The sequence below is a fragment of the Bubalus bubalis genome, chromosome 1 (assembly GCF_019923935.1).
Source record: "Bubalus bubalis isolate 160015118507 breed Murrah chromosome 1, NDDB_SH_1, whole genome shotgun sequence".
NCBI classification, from domain to species: domain Eukaryota; kingdom Metazoa; phylum Chordata; class Mammalia; order Artiodactyla; family Bovidae; genus Bubalus; species Bubalus bubalis.
In genome coordinates this window covers 31,765,863-31,791,409 of record NC_059157.1, presented here as the reverse complement: position 1 = coordinate 31,791,409, position 25,547 = coordinate 31,765,863, and the positions used below count along the sequence as shown (strand labels likewise).

The window sequence follows — 25,547 nt, the reverse complement described above, 5'->3', positions numbered from 1 at the left end:
TCTGGTCTCTACTGCATTCTTGGTTTGATCATTTGTTTCAGAGGAGTTAGGGAAATACCCTGGGGGTCCAATGGTGAAGACGCTACACTTTTGCTGCTGGGGGCCCGGGGGTTCAATCCTTGGTCGGGAAACTAAGATCCCACCCACCATGTGATGCAGCCAAAAAAAAATTGTTATACGAGTGAAATCATGCAGTATTGGTCTTTCTCCATCTGACTGACTTCACTTTGCATAATATCCTCAAGATCCATCCATGTTGTTACAAATGGCAAGATTTTATTTTTTTGCAACTAACATTCCATTGTGTGTGTACGTATGTATAGATATACACTGATTCTTCCTTATCCATTCGTCTATGGATAAGCACTTAGGGCGTTTCCTTGACTATTGTAAGAATGCTGCAGTGAACACAGGGTTGCATATATCTTTTCAAATTAGTGTTTTTGCATTTGGGGGATAACTAGCCAGAAGAGAGACTGCTGGATCACATGGGAATTCTGTTCTTAGCTTTGTGAGGAGCCTCCATCCTGCTTTCCTTGGTGGCTGCACAAGTTTACGCTCCCACCCACAGTCCACGGGGCTTCCCTTTAGCGAGCAGAGATCTCCACTCATCCTCGGCCCCAGGGACGCTGAGCCCTTCTGTTTCCACTTTGTTCCTGAGTTACACTGCCATAATTAACCCCCTTGTTTATGCTTCCTAGAGGAAGGTTATTCCCTGTTTTCTTTTTCTGTGTTTGGTTTGGGGTTTTCTGTTTTGTTTTGCCTTGTGTTAGATGCTCCGTCTGGCTGTCTCTCCCCTTGTTCAATATTTGAAGCATGCCAGGATGTTCTGTCTTCTCAGCGCTCAGTACAGCTCTCAAAATACTGCCCCTGTTCGTTTCACATCTGCTTCCCGCTTCCGCAGACTGTCTCCAGCTTCGCCCAGCTTCCTCCCACACAAACCTGCTCCAAGTCCCTGCTGTCAGCGTCCTGACTCAGCAACACCCAAATGGGCATTCTCCTCCAGGGTTCCCCAGGACACGTCTGCATTCATGTCCCAGTATCTGGGCGGTAATCTTCAACATGTTAAGAGCCTCTGATTTTTCACTGCTTCACCAACATCGTTCACAGTAGGAGTACCTCTGCCCCCATTCAAAAATTTTCTCTAAAACATAAACCACGCCCCCCAATCTTATGCACGTGCGTGCGCGCGCACACATATATATCACTTCTCTCCTATGCAATGAACTTGGGGTTTTTCTCTCTCCTCCACCACCACCACCAGCCCTCCATTTAAAATAGGGATGGGACTTCCCTAGTGGTTCAGCGGTTTAGAATTTGCCTCACAGTGCAGGCGACTCTGGTTCGATCCCTGGTCGGGGAACCAGGATCCCACATGCCATGGCACAACTAAGTCCTCTTGCCATAACTAGACAGCTCAGGCCACAGTGAAGGATCTTGAGGGCCACAACTAGGACCCGACTTGGCCAAATAAATATTTTTTTTAATAAAAAAAAAAAAAAAGAGGGAGCATACCACTAAGTTTATAGCCTATATGATGCCTGCAGAAAGGGACCTGCCAGCCTGACAGGTGTGAGTTGGTGCCCTGGAGAAGGAATCGGAGAGCAAGTGGCCTCCATCATTCCGATAAGCAGGCCCCCACTTATTTAAGAGGTGTTGACAGTGGCTGCCCGAGAGGCCGGCAACCCACTGCTTCTGAATTCATCCTCTCCTGGCAACACGGACGCCAGGGAATGCCACAGCAGCGTTTTTTGCAAAACATCAAAAGAGAGATGGAACAGCATAAAATATATTAGGTGAAATGCAATTTCAAATTTTCCAGCAATGTGCTTAATATATAAAATAATCTACACCCAACTGTACTCATAAAGCTGCAAGCCTGCTGAGTAGTTCTGTAACAGTATAACCTCCAAAATAGAATAAAAGCTTTATTCTCAGTGTAATGGCTTTTGGAGTCACATGGCAATATTTTAAAATACCATCTTAAAGGTTTCCAGCTTCTCTCCCTCAAAAGTTTGTCTCCACCTGTGCGCAGTGAGCCTTTGAAGTCGGAACTGATGGGAATCAGAACTTCGTGCCCCTGGCCAGCTCGGCCAGCTTTTGGCATCCGTCTTTGATTAAGAGTTGACTGTTGATTTTCATACACTCGAAGTGGGGTTTTTATTAATAGAAAATGGGTGGTGGAAACTTGCATATCCTTGGGCAGCCACTTTGGAAAGCTAATAACACAGGACTTCTAGTTAAGACCAGCCTTCACTAACTACAGATGTCATTTGTGTTCAACAACCATGTCTCTTTCACGCTGCTAGGCATTGTTATTCAACTTTTTTTTAAAACACTATTACCAGCACGGGTTGCAACTTCCCAGGTGGGACTGGGTACCCATCTGTCTAAGTGAGTCTCTATTATCCACACTGTCTGTAGCCCTTGCCTCACTTCCTTCTGCTACTGAAGTTATTTTTACCGTGTCTGAAAATAGTGTTTTTAATTGTAGGGCAGAGGCAAACAGGAGCTCTTTCTCAGGTTATCGTTTGTGAAGGTGGGGTTTTCAGGTAAGGCTCTCAGTGTCGGAAAGCACAAAGTGAACTCGGAAGTCTTTCATTTTGGACCTTCTTTTCCTAGATGTTAACAGCTGGCTGGTGACCTTTGGCTTCCATCTGCACAATGCTATTCCTGGATTCCCTGTCCCCAAATTTGATTTAACGGAGCCTTCTTATGAACTCGTGAAGAGTCAGCAGTGGGATGATACACCGGTAAGAGACAAAAAGCAAAACTGTGAAAGGTGACGAAGGGCTTGCTTGTGCCTTACAGTCCCGTTTAATCAGACTCCCTGGGTACCAAAGGCCTTTTTTTTTTTTTGACTCAGGAAAGAAAGCACCACTTCTCTTGCATTTCTGTTCGGCAGACCAGGGGCCTGTGAAACAGGCTTCAGTCTGCTTTTAGTGATGCTAATAAAAACAGAAAGACATTATCAAACAGTAATAAAATATGAAAGCTCATTGTTGAGTGCAGGGTTTCTACAGAGAACCCCAAGAATGCACATTTATAAGATTTGGGACCTTAAGGCAAAGATACAATAAACAGGAGGGCAGGGAATTCATGTTACAAATTAGCAGCTCACAAACAATGCCACAAAGTTCCACTTCTTTAAAATGTTAGCCATGTTTTCAAGGGAAAAAGATTAAAAATAAAACGGCCTCTGGTAAAGCTCCACCTACCACCAGGTGTTTATGGAATTTTCCTGAAACTAACAGACCAGGAGGCCTGGAACCGTTCTGAGAAATAAAAGGAGAAAGAATGGAAAATTGTGAAATCAAAGCTGCCATTTCACAAAATGACACTTTTTAATTCCCACCATTCAGAGATCAGAAAGGAACGCAACAACAAAATATCAGAATTTCTAGCTTAAAGCAAAAATAATTAAAGATCAAGAAACTGGGTTACCCCATAATGATAAGAAGAGAGCACAGTGTTTCTTAGGAAGATTAATTTCCCCCCCTTGAGCAATTTCCTATAATCTCAATGAACTCAAAAAGAAAAGGCAAGCCTGGCTAAAACACACACACACAATGCCAATACCTCTGCTTTCTGGTACATGTTTCATACTTAAAAGCAATTCCTTTCTCAGATGTCACCTTCTCATTTAAAAGGCAAAACCCATTCAGTTTACAGGATCTGGGAGCCATTTTAACATTTCTAATTGCAAATATACCTGCACTAATCAAGTGCCATGAAGACATCCCTAAGTTTGCTAATGCCTTTGAGCACATAATAATTGCAGATGACTTTCCAACATGTCTGAAAACACTTAAGTCATACTGTACAAATGGACTTGCCAACTTTTTTCCTAGGCAGCCTTTTCCATACAGTTCCAGTTCTCTGTCATGAGAAGTGCACCATGAGGACAGCTTAGGGAATCACCAGCAAAGACATCAAGGATGCCTGGAGAACAGAAAAACAAATGTGTCTTTCACCGCTGCAAACGAAACACATGCTTCCAATTGGGGAAAATGCTGGCCAGACGAACATCTGGTAGTCTAAGAGATGCCTGAGTTAAGATGCTCCCAATTAAAAACCCTTGTGAATGCAGAAGGCCCACTGTCCCTCAGTCTGCGAAAAATAAATGTTTTCCTAAAGCGATAAACACTCGTTGACAGCTGTCCCCACTGTGCGCTCATCCTGGCCCATTTCAGTCCGTCAGTTTTACAGTCAAATTCAGCTGAAAGCTCTGTTCACCAGGATACAGTACAGAGTTTACCTAAATTAAAGCACACGCCTGTAAGTAAATTAAAGGCATGTGCTTTAAAGTGGGACTTTAGCTTAAAGTGGGACTGGGTGATCCAACTGGAGCACCCCCAGGCTTTCCAACCTTCCTCTGCATTTTGGCGCTTTCTCACCAGCCTCCCATGGAGAAAGCTGTTGGGATGGACCATCTGGTAAGCTGGTTCCCCAAATGGGGTGAGCCTGGGAAAAGGATATCTAGATACGGAAAGAGAAAAGGCAAAAACCTGAATATTTCGCCTACCTTCGTGTGTACGGACTAAGTCGCTTCAGTCTTGTAAGGCTGCTTTGTGACCTTTTGGACTATAGCCCACCAGGTTCCTCTGTCCATGGGATTCTCCAGGCAAGAACACTGGAGTGGGTTGCCATGCCCTCCTTCAGGGGATCTTCCTGGCACACGGATCTGAACCCAGTTCAGTTCAGTCGCTCAGTTGTGTCCGACTCTTTGCGACCCCATGAATTGCAGCACACCAGGCCTCCCTGTCCATCACCAACTCCCGGAGTTCACTCAAACTCACATCCGTAGAGTCGGTGATGCCATCCAGCCATCTCATCCTCTGTCGTCCCCTTCCTCCTGCCCCCAATCCCTCCCAGCATCAGAGTCTTTTCCAATGAGTCAACTCTTCGCATGAGGTGGCCAAAGTACTGGAGTTTCAGCTTTAGCATCATTCCTTCCAAAGAAATCCCAGGGCTGATCTCCTTCAGAATGGACTGGTTGGATCTCCTTGCAGTCCAAGGGACTCTCAAGAGTCTTCTCCAACACCACAGTTCAAAAGCATCAATTCTTCGATGCTCAGCTTTCTTCACAGCCCAACTCGCACATCCATACATGACTACTGGAAAAACCATAGCCTTGACTAGACGGACCTTTGTTGGCAAAGTAATGTCTCTGCTTTTGAATATGCTATCTAGGTTGGTCATAACTTTCCTTCCAAGGAGTAAGCGTCTTTTAATTGCATGGCTGCAATCACCATCTGCAGTGATTTTGGAGCCCAAAAAATAAAGTCTGACACTGAACCCAAGTCTCCTGCAAATCCTGCATTGCATGCGAATTCCTTACCACCGAGCCACCAGGGAAGCCCATTTCACCCACATTCAGTTCAGTTCACTTCAGTTCAGTTGCTCAGTCATGTCCGACTCTTTGCGAACCCGTGAATCGCAGCACGCCAGGCCTGCCTGTCCATCACCAACTCCCAGAGTTCACTCAGACTCACGTCCATCGAGTCAGTGATGCCATTCAGCCATCTCATCCTCTGTCATCCCCTTCTCCTCCTGCCCCCAATCCCTCCCAGCATCACCCACATTAGAAACTATAAAGCTCTTAACACATACAATACATGATGGAGTTACCTCTTTTTACCTTTCAAAACATATTGGGATCAACTTGAGGGGAGCGGGGTCTTGAGTGCATTCCTCCCCCCAGGGTTTTTTAGCCTTTTCGTTTCTAAAGAAATTACTGAGGTTTTAATCAGCAATCCCCCGCCCCCGCCCCACTCCCCCGCATTTCATGCCCAGAACCAGAGCACCGCCCGGAAGCCTGGCTCCCTGGGGCCAGAAGAGCCCGACTGTTCTCTAACCCATCCTGCGGGTCTGTTTCTCTCTGCAGCCCATTTTTGGAGTCCAGCAGCAAGTGGCGAGGCAGGCCAAGGCCTTCCTGTCCCTGGGGAAGATGGCCGAGGTGCAGGTGAGCAGGCGCAAAGGCAGCGGCGCGCCGTCGTGGCTGTGGTTCGCCACGGTCAAGTCACTGATCGGCAAGGGCGTCATGCTGGCCGTGAGCCAGGGCCGCGTGCAGACCAATGTACTGAACATCGCCAACGAGGACTGCATCAAGGTGGCGGCCGTGCTCAACAACGCCTTCTACCTGGAAAACCTGCACTTCACCATCGAGGGCAAGGACACGCACTACTTCATCAAGACCAGCACGCCGGAGAGCGACCTGGGCACTCTGCGGCTGACCAGCGGCCGCAAGGCGCTGGAGAATGGCATCAACGTGACCGTGTCGCAGTCCACCACTGTGGTCAACGGCAGGACTCGCAGGTTCGCCGACGTGGAGATGCAGTTCGGCGCGCTGGCGCTGCACGTGCGCTACGGCATGACCCTGGACGAGGAGAAGGCGCGCATCCTGGAGCAGGCGCGGCAGCGCGCGCTCGCCCGGGCCTGGGCGCGCGAGCAGCAGCGCGTGCGCGACGGCGAGGAGGGCGCGCGCCTCTGGACGGAGGGCGAGAAGCGGCAGCTGCTGAGCGCCGGCAAGGTGCAGGGCTACGACGGGTACTACGTACTCTCGGTGGAGCAGTACCCCGAGCTGGCCGACAGTGCCAACAACATCCAGTTCCTCCGCCAGAGCGAGATCGGCAAGAGGTAACCCCCGGGCCGGCGGCAGGGAGGCGCGCACCGCCGCCACCACCCCTGCGGGGACCCGAGCCGGTGGGGTGCCGCTTGCCCCTCCAGCCCCAGCACCCCCACCCCCCTGCTCAGATCTGTCTGTAGCACAATCCTAGGGGGACTCTCCGGCACCGAAGAGCCTTCCGGGAGAACCAGACTGCTATTTTAAAAAATCCACACAAAAAAAAAAAAAAAAGAAAAGAAAAGACTTCCTTCTGAATGACCTTAAAAGGTGATCGGCTTTAAAGAATATGTTTACATATGCATATCGCTGCACTCAGTTGGACTGAAAGTATTCCAAGGAAAAACGGATCATTAAAGAAAGCGGCCCAAACCTTTTGCTTCTGGGCCATCTTGTTCTCTGAGGCACTGTATCTGATGAAGGTAGAAAGGCATACAGTGTTTCCAGGTGTTACCGTTGTCGACCTTTGCTTACAAGAAGTAGTCTCTCTGCATAGGATGTGATATATATCTGTTAATTTTAAAATGTGGGGCAAAGTTACTGTTTCTAGACAACCCAACTGCTTTCCCTGTGCTGGTTTGTAAAAGGACATTGGCACACGTGACTTCTGCTGCCAGGGCGGGGATTTCTAAGGAATTTTACAATGCTCATGTGGTTTGCCTTGGGGGGAAGAAAACTGGCAAATAGAATCCTTGTCACTGATAAGCAAAGGAAACCCTGATTTTTTTTGTAAATTATGTGAGACAAGTTGTTTATGGATTTTTATATGAATTACAATTTACTGTACATCAGATATTAGTCTCAGAGGAGTTAATTTATGTAAAGTGTTTAAAAAGTTTATACTTAAAAAATAAAACGATAAAAACATGTGAACTGTGTGATTTTTTTAAAAGGATTGCACCTTTTGTTATCTGTTATAGCTGTACAGTATAAATTATTATATTGTAGAGATATAACGACTTATGCCTATAATGTCCAGAAGTGTTAATATTTTTGTATTAGGTTGAAAAACAAAACAAAACAAACAAAAAAAAAACGTGCAACTTTCTATCACTAGATGGATAGACTGTGCGATCCTCCATGGGTGGCTAATCAGAGACCTCCTTTCTCTTCCTTCTCTTTTTCATCAGGCCAGTGTCCTCAACCATTGTCAGCTAAGAGGCACGGTAGAAAACTAAGGCTGGTGGAATGTAACGGAAGCCACGAAACACAAACCCAAAAATACATAAAACAGCGCAGGAGGCATTGTCCCTCTCTCCGCTCCTAAAAAAGTCTATGGGGGAGTTGTTGATACCGTTAATCCCAGGGTTTTACTGTTACCTTCCTTGAAGCCTCTTTTCATGACGGAGGCGCAAGACCCCCATCAGATGCTTTGTGAGCGGGAAAGGAGCTAATGTAGTTAGTCATCACCTTAAACATGTCTTAAGATCTCGGCAAGCTAGCAGAAACCGAGCAGCGGTGAGACACCCAGACAGGGAAGGTCAGGTTCACTCAGCTAGTCTCGAGTTTGGACCCTCAGGTCACAAAGAGGGACATAAAGGGGAGATCAAAAGCTCCCGTAAGCCCAAACGACCCAGCCAGCTCGGAGCTGGTTTGAATGGCAGCCTCTGCTGTGTCTCGGGGAAGCTGGGGGTGGCGGATCCGCTGGAAGTGAACTGAGAGCCGTGCCCTCCTGCCGCCCGCGTGCCGGCGCGCTACGCATCTGCGCTTCCTTGCGGCTCAGCCCCTCTGGCACGTCTCTTTCGTGAGCACTAAATTCAGCCACAAAAATATTTTTAGAAAACCTTTCTCAGTTCATTGAGCTATAGTATACACTGTTTTCCTCTATGTATAATGGTGATAAAACATAGCAAGTGAACATGTCGTAAATATAAAGGTTCAAGTGATGTATTGAAAATTAATTTTCTAACTGCTTTGTATGTATCACATACTCTAAATTGCACAGTAGGCGTGTTTATTAAACAGATGGGCTGGGAAAGTTTCAAAATAGCTACTGAATTTACAGTATCAGTGCTATTACTGTCTTTGTGTATTTGGTAGAGCATACCGAAGTAATTAATCTTCTAATGAATGCTGATATTTTATTAGAATGAAAGCACAGATTAGCAGTAATATTTTTTATCCTGGAAATCCTCTGGCGAGTATTATGAAGCCCCAGTTTAGACAACTCTTGAGATTTCAAACCACATAAACATGGCTCTGTTTTACATTTGATTTTCTAACTGTTAACTTAGGTGTTTGCAGTTCTGTTCCATGGCATTTCTGCAGGGCTGTATTTAGCATGCTGTAAGTACTTTTGGTTGAAATAGGCTCTGAGTCTACATTCTCAGAAATATTTCAGATGTATTGACCATGAAAAAAGCTTGTACCACATGACGGAAGTAAAATCATAACCTTCTCCTCCTCTTGACGTGGACTGGTCCTTCACACTGGCACCAGTAAATAACAGATTTGGAGTCTTCTGGTGCTTACTTTAGGTGAAGTCAAATCAACCCAATTAGTGTCTTGTTAGTGGGTATAATGAGCCTATTTCTTTCTAAAAAGACTTGTGATCTGGACATGCTTTTACAAGAAATAGTGACCTTGGGGAATATGTAAACAAAAGACCTTTTTCTAAGAGTTGGGAGGGTGGGAAGGGGGCTGTATAATGAAAAGAATTAGCTTACAAAAAAGAAATTGATATTCAAAGTATTTTAGGCAAAGCCAGTCAAAATGCTTTCATGATATTTTGAGATGTAAATTTTGTCTGATTTGTATTGTTCTTTTCATTTGCCTTCTTAACTTTATATGTGACCTGAATTTTCCATAACTTGATGACTATAGATTGCATCTAGGCATTCCAATAAAAGCCAACCCAATGTGTGTGTGTTTTATATATATTTTTTAAAAATATCTTGGGCCAGCCAGGATTCCTTTTGTGTTTTGGGGGTGGAAGATGCAAATAGATGCAGTTGTTGGGGTATTGATTCGTATGCAACCCAGTTGATCATACCTTTTCTTTTTTCTTTTCTAATTGTGGTGTCTGCTGGCCAGACAGCCTGTTCATCGTTGTGCCATTCACAGAAAACTCTTTCCATGGCCTACTTTAGAAAAAATGTTAAATGTACCTTTACAAAGCCAAACCTCATCACCGTGAAGAAGGAGGAAAAAGATGCTTCCCATTACTCCTTGAGAGCAGACCCCGTTCCTGTGATCCTGGCAGTAAGTGCTTAATTAAAACACTTGATTAGAATAATCAGTTTGGGCCTGATAGTCTCCTAGCCTCTTGGAGCTGTCTAAATCTACATATAGACCGCCTGATTAGGGGATGCTTAGGTCAGCAGTTTCAGCCTGGCCGGCCAAGGCTTTGATTTTAGTCTGAAAAGGCAGGCTTCATCATCCTTGCTTTGTAGTGACAACCTCAACCTGATAACATGTTGATCCAGGAAGAATCAGGTCACTCCACTCAGCCAAAGGGTCTATTTCTTTTTTCTCCTCTTATTAGAGATTAACCCTCAAATGGGGGGTGGGGGGGTGCAGAAAAACACATGCGAATTGCTACTTTCATTTTCCACACCTCTTTTCCCCAGAGGTCATGTCTGAACGAATGCAAAGGAAAATGTAGGTGAAAATTGTTTCTTTGGAGCAGAATTGTCTGGGCACGGAATACGCAGCTGCGCCTCCTGTAAGATGCGCCTTCAGATGTTAACGTGCTGCACACGTGACATAATCACTGGATGTGGTTTTAAGTGACGGACCCGCACATAGTATGTATGATGCCTGCTCTAAACACCAGTCCCCAAGCACTTTAAAGATGATGGGAGGTTTCTGTCTTTGATGCCCTCCTAACCAAGCCCACCACCCTCTCTGTGGGCCACCGTTTCCTTCTCCTTCTGTCTTGGCCTGCTCCCAAATGAAGCTGCTTCTCTCACCCGCTGAGCAGGAAATCTGTTATGCGAGATGCTCTAGAAATGGAGGACTCCAAAAAAGGCAGCGGGAGGGCGCTGGTCTGCATCGCGCCCTGTCTGTAGCCAAAGCCACCTGGGCAGCACCCACAGCAGCAGGCTTGCCCGAGTTCAAAGGAGAAGGAGGTCCCCTTGGGCCATAATCTGCCCCCCGCCTGCCTGGGTTGCTATCTGCACTCCTGCGGAGTGGAGTCGGCCCACCCAGGGACAGCCTTGAAGGGCCACAGAGCTCTTCCCAGTCCTCTGGTACCCAGATTCCACCCCACTTTCCTTCCAAGAGGGGAGCTGACTCCAGCACCCTGTGAAATGCATCAAATTCTAGAAGTGGGAGCCGGAAGGCACTTAGAGACGTGTTAGCGAGTTGCCCAGGTTCACAGAAGTGGCTCAAACCAAGGTGAACAGAGATGCCCTGTCAGCTAGTACCCCCCCACTGTAGCCCACAGACTCCCAGTAACGTGTGTGCTCAGTCGCTTCAGGTGTGTCCGACTCTTTGCAACCCTGTGGACCATAACCCTCCAGGCTCCTCTGCCCCCGGGATTCTCCAGGCAAGAATACTGGAGTGGGTTGCCACGCCCTCCTCCCAGGGATCTTCTCAACTCAGGGATCAAACCCGTGTCATGTCTCCTGCATCAGCAGGCGCATATTTACCACTGGCGCCACCTGGAAGCCCCCTCCCAGTAATACCACCCAGGAAATGCAAGGGACATGCCTTGCCACCACCAGTCCCTCGGGGCATGAGTCTTTCCAAAGCTGCCATAATTCAGAGTCCTGACAAGCATTTTTCAATATATAAAGATGCCCTAGACCCTCCGACAGGGCACATGTCTTGAGTTCCCCACCACCTGCCAATATTTCCAGCTCCTCAGCCTGCCTCACCTTCGATGAGAAAGTCTGCCATGCAATGTGTTAATGACTTCCTCACTTCTAAAAAGATTTATAAAAGAAAGACCATAGATTTGCATACACACACACGTTAAATATTTATCTAAGTTTTCCCTAAGTGATTTATAAATTCAGCTTTGGTCATCCTACCAAGGCAATGAAAAATTAAAAATTAGTTATAAGTCACTATTACCCACTTGAAGTACAGAGTTAAGCCAGAGTCTCAAAGACACGGTGATAAGCCATTCGAGTTTCCTGCCTTGTAATTTAAGCCACGTGATGAACATCCTCTCTCTCCAGAGTTCTCATTTGCTATTCACCACTTCTGCAAGCATGGTCTCTTGATGTCAGTTAATTACGAATCACTTTTAAGTAAAGTGAGTAAATCTTTTCATGTATGCACAGACTTAAAACTCCGTCATGGAGGAATAGAAGATTCTTAGAGTCTTGTATGTAGCAAATTTGCTATAAACGGATCGTAAGCCTAGAGTAACGTCATTATTCAGTTTAGAGTTAATGGGTTCCACAAAGCGAATTTAATAAATCCTTCTGGGACCTAAGCTAAGGAAAATTAAAAATTAGAAGCATAAATTGTGATTTCTGGGGCAAGGCGGTGGAGGAACATTTTAGCCTTCCTGCTCCTAAGGTGAATCGTGAGCTGAGCCCTAACCACAGCGTTCAGCCTGCACTGGGAAGGGAAATTGCCTTCTTTTTACATGTGTGCAGAGAATTCCTGAATTCCATCCACAATGGCTCTTTCTGTCCAGCCTAACTTGCTGCCTAGAACTGACAGGATTGACGAGCCGTCCACAGGGTCACAGTGAATTCTGTAAAATTTTCACATGTTAACTTTATCAGTGAGCCGTGAGGGGAGCAGCAATACCCAAGGAGTTAAAATGACTCATTCTCTGATGTGACTGAAAGGCTGAAAATGGAACAGTGGCGAATATAAGGAACACACCAAAGGCTCTGGTGGACCTGGAGTTCTATCACAGAAGTGATTAACGACCACAGAGGTGAAAAAACAGTCCTACCCAAATTTTCCTCCACAGTGAATGTGAGGGAGATTTTAGAATAGCTGCTCCACAGAACACCAGGAAAACCGTCCCCGGGCCTCATCCATGATGCTCTTCCAGGGAAGGCAATATCTCTCTCTCTCTCCTTCTCCTCCTCCCCTCCCCCTCCCCTTCTTTTTTCCTCTCCCCATCATTTCCCTCTCTCTCTTTTATTCACTGGATTTACCCTTTACCTCCTGGTAGAACCTGTCTAGGCTGCAACCACTTAGGCTATATCTAACGAGATATCTTTCTAAGGCTTAGTAAGTGTTAGTCGCTCACTCATGTCCAACTGTGGGACCCCATGGACTGTAGCCCACCAGGCTCCTCTGTCCATGGGATTCTCCAGGCAAAATACTGAAGTGCGTTGCCATTCCCTTCTCCAGGGGGATCTTCCCAACCCAGGGGTTGAACCTGGGTCTCCTGCATTGAAGGCAGATTCTTTACCATCTGAGCCACACGGCTAAGAAAGGCTTAGAAGGAAAACCCATATGTCTCCCTTAGTAGACCTGATGGACTTTAAATAATAACCCAGGATATCACACAGGAAAGTAGAGTTCTTTGTCCCCAGCTTACTTACAAAAGGTTATAAACAAGCAGATTTTTAAATCTGCTCACTTCAGCTACGGCATGATTTCTAGTCTCGGCCCTACAGCAAAAAGAAAGAAAGAAAGAGCAGGAGGCCGGGGGGGAGGGGGGGGGACGGTATGCTCTGGGGACAAGCGTGGACACGCACCACTGCAGAACAGAGAGCAGAGGCGGAGATGACGCAAGAGGAGAGGCTGGTCCAGGTGGCCCAGCTCACAGGGATGTGGCACCCTTCCCTTGCCCTCTTGCCTTCCCTTCAAAACCAGGGCTCTGGTCCTGCAGGAATGGAAAGCCACCCCAACATATGGGCAAGGACCCTTCAGCAAGGACCCTTCCTCCTCCTCCTGAGACCCCAAGGAAGGACCAGGTTAGGGAGGACTTGGGGACCCCAGTGCTCTTCCCGGACCACCGTCCAGGTGATGGCTTCCTCCCAGGTACTTTCGGAGAAGGTTTCTAGCGCCCCCTAGTGATGGGCATCTCAGATGAGAACCGGGAGGGACGCCCGCGCGCGTCGCGGGGACCAAAAACCACCAGCCCGACCCCTCTCCAGGGTGAGGCCAGTTCCAATTAGCCTCTATTTTTCCATCTTTGCTGTACGCACGGAGTTTCACACATAAAACGATTACTTCTGCTTCACGCACCACCTCACTGAGGCCCGGTCCTCGCAAAAAATCGCTCCCGTAAGATTTCCCTTCCCGTCAAGCAGAAACTTTGTCAAACAATGTTCCTCTCGCTTCGCAGATCAAAATAAGGTCCTTCCTCCCAGGAATTGTCCGCAGGCTGTTTGAGTTTTGCAGCCCCCGGAAAACAGTGGTTTCTGAACTATCACATCGTTTCCCTTTTACTTTTCATGTTCGAGCAGTCCTGTCGCTCTGAAGAATTTCCCAGAAGGACAGATGCTTTAAATGCAGAGTGGCGTTTTTATTTCCGAGGGAGCCAGGCTCTCATGGAATGACAGCCTGGAAGGGTGGCCTGAGCTGGGCCCACCCGGTGCTCTTGGACGCCCCCAGGGTGGACCATCCACCTCCCCCACCTGCCGGCCCCACAGTGAGCGCTGGGGGGGAGGACCCAGGGTTCAACCTTCTTGTCCCACATTGTCCCCCCCAGAGGAGCTGATGGATGCTGCTTTTACAGAGCAGCCTGGACTGGTGTCCTGGCTTCAGAAACAGTCCTCGGCTGGAGCCCATTGTCATTCCTGGAGGCCTGTGGGGACCCAATGCATAAGCAACACTTTATTTTCCCTACCCCAATGCTGGCAGAAATGAGAAAGACGATTAAAGCTGGCATGTGAAAACCACAGGATCACCTTAGATAAAGACCAAGACGGAGGATGTAGTTTCACGTGAAAAGCCAGACGGATGCGGAAACTAGGTAGAGAAAGAAGACCCGCACTCGGCTGCTGGTACTGACCCGGGGCGGCCCCCGCCATGAGGGTGGGGGGCAATGAGGCCCCGGTCTCCCCACTAGTGCCCACCAGGCATGAGATCCCACTCACACACACACATACACTCACACAAACACTCACACACAGGAACCAAGCAGGCAGCCGCATGGCCCCCAGCCACAGGGCTTCACCCCTCTGGGCCTTTATCAAGCACCCCCTTCCTGCTCTGACACCTGCGGGGATTTTTGGTGGCTGCTTCAAAAACGAGTCCTAAAACCCAAGTCTTCACCTCGTCAGCAGACTGCCAGCCATCCAGATGAGACCGGTCTGTTTCATACATCTGCTCCCCAACCCCAAACCCTCACCACCCTGCAGGAGTGAACAGGTCAGAGCCAGAGCTCTGGACTCTGGGATGGCGGCCCCTCCCCAGTCCTCTGTGGCTTGTTAAGATGCTCTTAACAGCATCAGGATGCAGGCCTCGCCGCAACTCAGGCTCTTTCTGAAGCCTCGCCAGTCAGTGCTCTCAGTCTTCAGACTCAGCGAGGCCCTGGCTGGGGTGGGGGCAGATGGGGGCAGCAGAGCTGGGGGGAGCCCTGGAGCAGTAGACAAGAACCAGATAGTCCCAAGTTGCCTGACCCCCTGCTGTGTCTGTGCCTCAGTTTCTCCATCCTTAAAATGGGCCCAGCCCTCTGCCCCTGAGCAGATCCTTCTCAGGCTCCCCTGCCCAAAAGGGGTGTGTGTCTGTGTGTGTGTGTGTCTGTGTACACGCCTGTGTGACAGAGACGAAGCAAAAGTAAATTTTTTTTTACTTTGGGTAAAAGCCTATGGGTTCCCTCATGGCTCAGTCAGTAAAGAATCCACTGCAATGCAGGAGACCTGGGTTTAATCCTTGGATTGGGAAGATCCCCTGGAGGAGGGCATGGCAACCCACTCCAGTATTCTTGCCTAGAGAATCCCCAAGGACAGAGGAGCCTGGTGGACTGCAGTCCATAACATCTCAAAGAGTTGGACATGACTGAGCAACCAAGCATAGCATGGTGATTTTAAGGTTATTACCCAGACATCTTTCAACTGGCTCAGACGGTAAAGAATCTGCCTGAAACGCAGGGGACCTGGGTTCAATCTCTGGGTTGGAAAGATCCCCTGCAGAAGGGCACAGCAACCCACTCCAGTGTTCCTGCCTGGGAAATCCCATGCACAAAGGAGCCTCGTGGGGTATACAGTCCATAGGATCCGCAAAGAGTCAGACACAACTGAGTGACTCACACTTTCACCCAGACATAACCTCCAACATCTCTCTGTCCAGGCTGCATTAGGAGGGACCTCCAAAGGGAAAGGGGGGGGGGCTCCCTTCCCAGAGGGGAGGGGGCTGCCACCTTTGCTGAGGTCCAACCCTTTACCTTCAGGAAGGAGCTGAGAATGAAGCCCCTTTCCACCCAGGCTCTCGTTCACCCTAAGGTGATGGAAATTAGTCAGTGTTAATATGTGTGATCACATACAGAAAAATACTGAATAATACGGAATACACATGGTTGGATGGCATCACCAGTTCAATGGACATCAACTTGGGCAAACTCTAGGAGATGGTTAGGGACAGGGAGGCCTGGCATGCTGCAGTCCTGGGATCACAAAGAGTCAGACACGACTTGACAACTGAACACTACCACCACCTTTGGAATACTGCCCACAGCCAGCGTCCCGGCGTGGCATTCTGGAAAGGGAACTCCGTTCAGGTGCCCTGCACTCTGGCCAGGCTGCCTGCCAGCTTGCTCTCTCCCTCGCCTTTGCCTTCGAATCCTGCACAGCCCCGCCAACTGGCCTCCCGTCTGCTCCTGAGTCCCCCTGATTCACTCCACACACCCCACCCCAGTCCCCTCCCCATTATCTTCTCCCTTCCCCCGGAGAGAAACTGCAGACAGCTTAAAATAGAACAAATCAAAGTGCAGAGATGGGTGCACAGCAGGAACCACGAGGGGCCCTCCTCCTCCCCGCAAACATCCACCCCCAGGCAGGCAGCAGGCTCCCCTCTGAGCCTCCTCCTGTCTCTTCCAAGCCTCCCAGACTCTCACCCAGCTGGTGGAGAGGATGTTCAGACTGCAGGCTGCTGGCAGGGCTCAGGAAACCCTGAGGGGGGGAGCACGAGGGGCTTAGAGCTGCCCTGCCAGGCTTACTGGCCGCCCCCCTGACCGGCCCCACACACGGGTCAGAGCAGGCCCTCCGGGAGTCAAGGGCTGGGGGCTAGGAATGTCAGATAAGGGGCAGGACTCCCAGTTAAGACTGAACTTCAGTTTAGCAGTCAATCATTTGTCAATATGTTATGTCCCATTTAATATTAGGAACATATATTAAAAAGGTGTATTTGTTGCTGATCTGGGAGAAGGAAATGGCAACCCACTCCAGTGTTCTTGTCTGGAGAATCCCATGGACGGAGAAGCCTGGTAGGCTGCAGTCCATGGGGTCGCACAGAGTCGGACACGACTGAAGCGACCTGGCAGGCAGCAGCAGTTGCTGATCTGAAATTCAAATTTAAGTGGGCATCCTGTTCGGTTTTGTTTGTGCTAAACCTGGCCACCTTGACCTACGGGAAAGTCTGATGGTGTTTATGCCTCAGCACAGGGTGGAAACATAGGCACGGGGCAGGGCGTGGGGTGGAGGGTGTATTGGATCCTAAGACTGCAGGAACATAGTATGGTGGACAGGGTGGCTGAAACAATGGGCATTTATCACATTCTGGAAGCTAGAAGTCCAGTTCAAGGTGTTGGCAGAGCCGTGCCCTCTGAAGGCCCCCGGGGAGGACCCCTGCTTCCTCCAGCTCCTGGGGGCTGCCAGCCACCTTGGGGTCCTTGGGGGCCCTTGTCCCTCCTCTGCCTCAGCGTCACACTGAGTTTACCCTGCGGGTCTCTGGCCTCTCTCTCCTCTGCTTATAAGAACACCAGTCATCGGAGGGCCAGCCCCTCCCAACTCTAGTACAGTCTCATCTTAATCCAATCATTTCTGCAAAGAACTCTATTTGCCAAATAAGGTCCCACTCTGAAGCCCTGGTGGAAATGACTTCGGGGACACCACTCTGCTTTCAGCCACACCCACCGTGCTGAAACTCTGAAAACTCTCAGATCCCAACCACCCGGGACACTGACCGGAAACGTCCGTGCTCACTGAGCCCACAACAGGGGCTACCTCGACCCAGAGCTGCCTACCATCTCTTCCTGCAAAGAACCAATCAGAAAGGGTGCCCAACCAGACCCCAGAAACAGGCCGAAAGTGACCCTGTTAGTTGCCAGGAAACCCAGAGTTGGGGATTCTGTGCTGGGCCCCAGATGGAGCTGCGAGCCGGATCCTGGGAAAGGCTGAGACCCGCAGAGGAGGCAGGACCGCCTTGGGAGGTGGAAGATCCCCCCCCCCCCGTCCCCCCCCCCCCCCCGGCTGGGAAAGGTGTGAGTCCTGAGAGCCCGGGGCTGGGCTCAGCGCAGACGCCCCTCCTGCCAGGAAGAAGGGGTCCAGCCCCATGGAGCTGCCAGGAGCCTCCCAGAATCTCCCCAGGAGGGGAGGGAACCCCAGGGAGAGCCCTCCTCACACTCCGGGTGCCCAGCCCTCCACGAGGGCCACTCTGGCCCTGGGGTTCCGGCCTGGACCGCGCAGTGGAAATCCACAGTCTGCAGAGCTGACAGATGCTTCACTCGTTATGTGGAGACTTTCTGCATGAAGGCCTCACTTCAGACACCTAATACTGAAGGAGGCCATTGTCTGGGTGGCCAGGATAAACCGTGACGGAGTGCAGAGTGGTCTCTGACTTGTTGCATTAAAACTACCCCCCCCCCGACACACACACACATATATACACACACACATATATACACACACATACAACATACCTTGCCCACCAGAGCAAGAAGATCCAGGTTTTCCCACAGCCAGTCCTTCCGATCAGGAAGCTTCACAAGCATCTGATCCTCATCCATCAGAGGGCAGGCAGAATGTAAACCACAATTACAGAAAACTAACCAAACTGATCACATGGACCACAGCCTTGTCTGACTCACTGAAACTATGAGCCATGCCATGTGGGGCCACCCAAGACGGACGGGTCATGGTGGAGAGTTCTGACAGAACATGGTCCATTGGAAAAGAGAAAGGCAAACCACTTCAGCGTTCTAGGCTTGAGAACCACATGAACAGCATGAAAAGGCAAAAAGTTACAACACTGAAAGATGAACCCCTCCAGGTCAGTAGGTGTCTGATATGCCACTGGAGAAGAACAGAGAAATAGCTCCAGAAGGAATGAAGAGGCTGAGCCAAAGCAGAAATGACACCCAGTTCTGGATGTGTCTGGTAGAGAAAGGAAAGTCCTGTGCAGTCAAGAACAATATTGCCATGACCAATGTGCTCTCTTGGCGACACTGTTAGGCTTGACCTCCTAACTGACACCAAAAAAAAAGAAAAGAAAAGAAAAGATGTCCTTTGCATCATAGGGGACTGGATGCAAAAGTAGGAAATCAAGAGATAACTTTAGTAACAGGCAAGTTTGGCCTTGGAGAACAAAATGAAGCAGGGCAAAGGCTAACAGAGTGTTGCCAAGAGAATGCACTGGTCGTAGCAAACACCCTCTTCCAACCACACAAGAGACGACTCTACACATAGACATCACCAGATGGTCAATAGTGAAATCAGATTGATTATATTCTTTGCAGCTGAAGATGGAGAAGCTTTATACAGCAGCAAAAACAAGACTTGGAGCTGACTGTGGCTAAGATCATAAATTCCTTATTGCAAAATTCAGACTTTAAATGGAAGTAAGCAGGGAAAACCACTAGGCCATTCTGGTATGAACTAAATCAAATCCCTTACAATTATACAGAGGAAGTGACAAATAGATTCAAGGGATAGAATCTTGATAGAATGCCAGAAGAACTATGGACGGAGGTTTGTAACACTGTACAGGAGGCAGTGATCAAAACCATCCCCAAGAAAATGAAAGGCAAAATGGTTGTCTCAGGAGACCTTACAAATAGCTGAGAAAAGAAGAGAAGTGAAAGGCTAAGGAGAAAAGGAAAGATATACCCATCTGAATGCAGAGTTCCAAAGAATAGCAGGGAGAGATAAGAGAGCCTTCTTATGTGAACAATGCAAAGAAATAGAGGAAAACAATAGAATGGGAAAGACTAGAGATCTCTTCAAGAAAGTTAGAGATACCAAGGGAACATTTCATGCAAAGATGGGCTCAATAAAGAACAAAATGGTATGGACCTAACAGAAGCAGAAGTTATTAAGAAGAGGTGGCAAGAATACACAGAACTATACAAATAAGGTCTTAATGACCTGGATAACCACAATGGTGTGATCATTCACCTAGAGCCAGACATCCTGGAATGTGAAGTCAAGTGGGCCTTAGGAAGCCACACTACAAACAAAGCTAGTAGAGGTGATGGAATTCCAGTTAAGCTATTTCAAATCCTAAAAGACGATGCTGTTAAAGTGCTGAACTCAATAGGCCAGCAAATTTGGAAAACTCAGCAGTGGCCACAAACTGGAAAAGGTCAGTTTTCATTCCAGTCCCAACAAATGTTCAAACAACCACACAATTGCACTCATTTCACATAATAGCAAGGTAATGCTCAAAATCCTCCAAGCTAGGCTTCAATAGTATGCGAACCAAGAATGTCTGGATGTACAAACTGGAGTTAGAAAAGGCAGAGAAACCAGAGATCAAATTACCAACATCTGTTGGATCATAGAAAAAGCAAGGGAATTCCAGAAAAACATCTACTTCTGCTTCATTGACTACACTATAGCCTTTGACTGTGTGGATCAGAACAAACTGTGAAAAATTCTTCAAGATATGGGAATACCAGACCAGCTTACCTGCCTCCTGAGAAACTTGTATGCAGGTCAAGAAGCAACTTTTAGAACCAGACATGGAACAATAGACTGGTTCAAAATAAGGAAAGGAGTATATTCGTCACAGCTGTACATTGTCACCCTGCTTATTTAACTTATACACAGAGAATATCATGAGAAATGCTGGGCTGGAAGAAGCACAAGCTGGAATCAAAATTGCAGGGAGAAATATCAATAACCTCAGATATGCAGATGACACCACCCTTATGGCAGAAAGTGAAGAGGAACTAAAGAGCCTCTTGATGAAGGTGAAAGAGGAGAGTGAAAAAGCTGGCTTAAAACTCAACATTCAAAAAATGAAGATAATGGCATCCAGTCTCATCTTCATAGAAAATAAATGGAGAAACAATGGAAACAGTGACAGACTTTATTTTCTTGGGCTCCAAAATCACTGTGGACAGTGACTGCAGCCATGAAATTAAAAGACGCTTATTCCTTGGAAGAAAAGCTATGACCAACCTAGATAGCATGTTAAAAAGCAAGACATCACTATGCTGACAAAGGTCCATATACTCCAAGCTATGGTTTTTCCAGTGGTCATGTATGGATGTGAGAGTTGGACCATAAAGAGAGCTAAGCAGTGAAGAATTGATGCTTTTGAACTGCAGTGTTGGGGAGGACTCTTGAGAATCCCTTGGACTGCAAGGAGATCCAACCAGCCATCCTAAAGGAAATCAGTCGTGAATATTCATTGGAAGGACTGATGTTGAAGCTGAAACTCCAATACTTTGGCCACCTGATGTGAAGAGCTGACTCATTAGAAAAGACCCTGATGCTGGGAAAGATTGAAGACAGAAGGAGAAGGGACGACAGAGGATGAGATGGTTGTATGGCATCACCAACTCAATGGACTTGAGTTTGAGCATGCTCCGGGAGTTGGCGATGGACAGAGGGACCTGGCGTGTTGTAGTCCATGGGTTCGCAAAGACTTGGACATGACTGGGCAACTCAACACAACACAACACATATACACATAGACCCCAGCAAAGGACAGAAGCAACTTTGGGGGTCTGCTGGAAAGAAATGGAAGTATTCTTGGGCTTCCCAGCTGGCTCAGTGGTAAAGAATTCACCTGCCAATGCAGGAAACACGGGTTTGATCCCTGGTCCGGGAAGATCCCACAAGCCACGGAGCAACTGAGCCTGTGTGCCACAACTATAGAGTCTATGCTCTAGAGCCCTGGAACCACACCTGCTGAGCCCACGGGCCATGTAGAACCTGTGCTCAGCAACAAGAGAAGCCACCAAGATGAGAAGCCCGCACATCATGACTAGAGATTATCCTCCACTCTCTCCAACTAATGAAAAAGTCTGTGCAGCAATGAAGACCCAGCACAGAAAAAAATAAATAAAATAATAGTTTACAAAAAGAAACGGAAGCACTCTTGAGATTCCCAAGTTCCCCATCCTCAGGCCAAGAGAAGCAATGTCACAAAGGGAGCTAGCATAGTCTGATGTCATGCTAAGTCACTTCAGTCATGTCTGACTCTCTGCGACCCCGTGGACTCTGCCAGGACCCCACAGGCTCCTCTGTCCATGGGAGTCTCCAGGCAAGAATACTGGAGTGGGTTTCCATTTCCTTCTCCAAGGGATCTTCCCAACCCAGGGATTGAACCTGAGTCTTTTATGTCTCCTGCATTGGCAGGCAGGTTCTTTACCACTAGCACCACCTGAGAAGCTATGGCATTGCCTGATGTCAAGGAGATGCCAAATCACAGGTGCCCAGAAAGAAGCCCAGAAAGAAGGCAAACAGGAGAGGGAGAGCGAGGGGGAGGGACGGCTCTGGGTCTGTCTCTCAGCGAGCCTCTGCACGGGTCCTCTCCGGGCGTCTAGGACAAGCCATGTGAGCAACATGTGACTGAAGGCTGTTTACAAAGCCTGAGATAGAGGAGAATTTATTGTTGTCATCAAATAAAGCCTTGCAGCCAACTTCACCTGACACATGTGTAATGATCGGCAGAATCATGACTGTGCAGTTGGCACTTAGGCCTAAGTGGTAATCAATTTGCCCAAATGACTGCAATTAGCATGGCTTTTCCACGACACATGGAGCATTTCTGGGCTCTGCAGAAGGGCACTCAGTCCAGAAGATGTAGACCCACGAGGCCCTGACCTCCCCGCTCCTGAGCACAGGGTCCCCCGAAACTAACACAAAAAGCCACTAGCTCTCCTTTTTTGGCTTCCCTTTCGGGATGTCCCTGAACAGGAAGCGAGTAAGTGTCATTTAAGGGAAGGCCATCTGTGCACCAGCCAGAGCCAGTCCACTGTCCTCAGCGGGGCTGTTCAGGCAGATGGCCTGCCCAGCACCCAGGGCAGAGCCCAGAAAGGCTGCAGGCAGGCGCCACCCCGCCTTCCCTGGTGCCATGTGGTCATGGAGGAATACTGATGCAGCACAGCAGGAAATGTATGGTGGAAATTAGTTTACATCTGGACTTCTTAAAAACTTTATTTAAAAAAAAAAAAAAGATCTATTAGATCCAGAAGGAGAGTGTAACATCCTAGCAAAATTTCAAAGTCAAGTTTTTCTTAGTGTCTTCCTCCCCAACATCCAGACCTCCTCCAACTTTGTCCTTCTCCTTCTTCTGCCTCTCAGGAATTCAGAGCCTCTGCGTTGCCCTCTGCCTCCACTCCCCTCCCGAGCATCCACCTGCCTCCTGCACGGAGCCTATGACCCCTGATTACTTTTTCTTTCTCTCCCTTTTTAAAAAAAATTTGTCTATTATATATTTGGTTGCATTGGGTCTTAGCTGTGGCACACAAGACTTTCTGTTAAGGCGCAAGGGCTTCGTAGTTGCCTTTCAAGGGCTTTGTTCCCAGACCAGGGATTCAACCCACATTCCCTGCACTGAAGGCAGATTTTAACCCCTGGACTACAGGGGAAGTCCCTCTCTCCCTTTCTTAAAACTCTCTTTCTCTTAAAGGTGATCCTGAGCCAGGACATATCCCAAAATTTGATTTTGCTCGTCCCATCACTTCATGGAAAATAGATGGGGAAACAGGGGAAACAGTGACAGACTTTATTTTGGGGGGCTCCAAAATCACTGCAGATGGTGACTGCAGCCTTGAAATCAAAAGACACTTGCTCCTTGGAAGAAGAGCTATGACAAACCTAAGCAGCATATTAAAAAGCAGAGACATCACTTTGCCAATAAAGGTCCGTCTAGTCAAAGCTATAGTTTTTCCAGTGGTCATGTATGGATGTGAGAGTTGGACTATAAAGAAAGCTGAGTGCCGAAGAATTGATGCTTTTGAACTGTGATGTTGGAGAAGAGTCTTGAGAGTCTCTTGGACTGCAAGGAGATCCAACCAGTCCATTCTAAAGGAAATCAGTCCTGAATATTCATTGGAAGGACTGATGCTGAAGCTCAAACTCCAATACTTTGGCCACCTGATGTGAAGAATTGGCTCATTAGAAAAGACCCTGATGCTGGGAAAGATTGAAGGCAGGAGGAGAAGGGGATGGCAGAGGATGAGATGGTTGGATGGCATCACCAACTTAATGGACCTAAGTCTGAGTAAGCTCTGGCAGTTGGTGATAGACAGGGAAGCCTGGCATGCTACAGTCCATGGGGTCAAAAAGAGTTGGACACGACTGAGCAACTGAATTGATACTGATGTTATACATCTCCATCTCTTCCTCTTCTTTCTTTTACTTATTTTCATCTTTTTCTTCATGTGAAAATAATGATCATTTTTGGGAAATAGAGTTGTGCCATCTTTAAAATTGGTCCTGGCATCCCAATTAGGGCATTTGCACCACTTACTCACTCTCTACCTCTGGACAGAATTACAAAACTAAACAGAGCCTGTCTGTGGCACTTCACTCCCTACAGAAGCTCCTCTGGTCTGTCCACTCATCACTTTTGCAATCCTCCACATGCCTGACACCTCCTCCTAACCTTCAGACAGGAGCCCTGGTATCAACTGCTTCCATGTACAAGAGTCAAAGCCACAGCAGCTCCCGTGGAACAGTCATTCCAACAGAGGGAGCTGGTCACATAGGGAATGGAACGCTGAAAGAGAAAACAAACCGGGTGAGAGGGTACTTCCCAGGGCACTTGTGATAAAGCATCCACCTGCCAATGCAGGAGACTTAAGAGAAGTGGGTTCTATCCCTGGATCAGGAAGATTCCCTGGAAGAGAGCATGGCAACCCACTCCAGAGTTCTTGCCTGGAGAATCCCATGGACAGAGGAGCCTGGGGGGCTACTGTCCATGGGGTCGCAGAGAGTCAGACACAACTGAAGCAACTTAGCAAGAAAGCACGGGACATCAACATACAAAAAATGATTACAACAGAAAACAGATACTACTCCCAGTGCAAGGAGGACAATGGGAAGGGCCGGGTGCATTCAAAGCTAGAACCTCCAAAGAGGGCCTTCCCCCACAATGCTGGGACACAGCCCTCTGAGCTGCCCTCTGATGCTGCAGGCTGGTACCTCCGAGAAAGCGCTATGAGGCGGCTGGTTCTGGGCATGGAGACAGAAGCCAGCAGCTGCCACCAGGCCAGGGGGGCTGCAATGACAGGAACAGTAGACAACCAAGGAACAGGAAGTCCCTCTCTCAGCTCCATCCCCTCTCCTGCTCCGACTTGACCCTGTGGGCTGAAACAACAGGAATCAGCCTGCAGAGGAGAAATGGCCCTTGCCAAGTCCCAGCATCACAGAGCTGAGAGCAGGAAGCTGGGCTTCAGGGTGGCAGAGGTAAATGCCTGGAGCATTCACTGCGTTGACAACAGCTTCAAATTCTGATGTCTGGCATCATGCACCAGAGAACAGAGTACTTCCTGCCAAAGGCTTGCAAAACGCCCTCACCCAAAAAGATATATCATAGGAAACCCGCATTTCAAATCAAACCTGTAGACTGAGGTCACTGCAACATCCTGTGGTCTCTAGTGTCCACTGTGAGCACCCTACTCATTCAAGTGTGAGAAACAGGTCAGAAGAGGCTTAGAAAGCCCAGAGGAATCCCATCTCCAGAGAAGAGGCTTCCTCTGCGAGGCTGCTGTCCCTCCACATGCCTGCAAGATGAGTCCCTCAGTCGCTGCCAGCTGCTGGGTCTGCAAGTGTCCAGGATCCGCAGGGCATCACATCCACCACCACCACCCTCTCCTCCTGAAGCTCCTCTTCATTGTCATTCATTCTGTGGGAGGACAATGTGCCTACCCCCCCCCCCA

At 48.3% G+C, this 25,547-nt stretch overlaps 1 protein-coding gene and 1 long non-coding RNA gene across 10 annotated transcripts in view; one reads left to right on the top strand and one right to left on the bottom strand.

The window, feature by feature from the left end:
• Positions 1–7,492, top strand: part of TENM3 (teneurin transmembrane protein 3) — a 1,064,917-nt gene extending 1,057,425 nt beyond the window's left edge. For all 9 annotated transcript variants that reach the window (XM_044938509.2, XM_044938511.2, XM_044938515.2 and 6 more), the window contains 2 exons: positions 2,623–2,753; positions 5,888–7,492. In XM_044938509.2, the coding sequence (XP_044794444.1) occupies positions 2,623–2,753; positions 5,888–6,643 (887 nt within the window). In that variant the 3' untranslated portion in view covers positions 6,644–7,492. The remainder of the gene's footprint in view (positions 1–2,622; positions 2,754–5,887) is intronic.
• The window catches only part of LOC123332512, a 100,741-nt gene that overhangs the window by 14,366 nt on the left and 60,828 nt on the right, over positions 1–25,547 (bottom strand). The window lies entirely within an intron of this gene.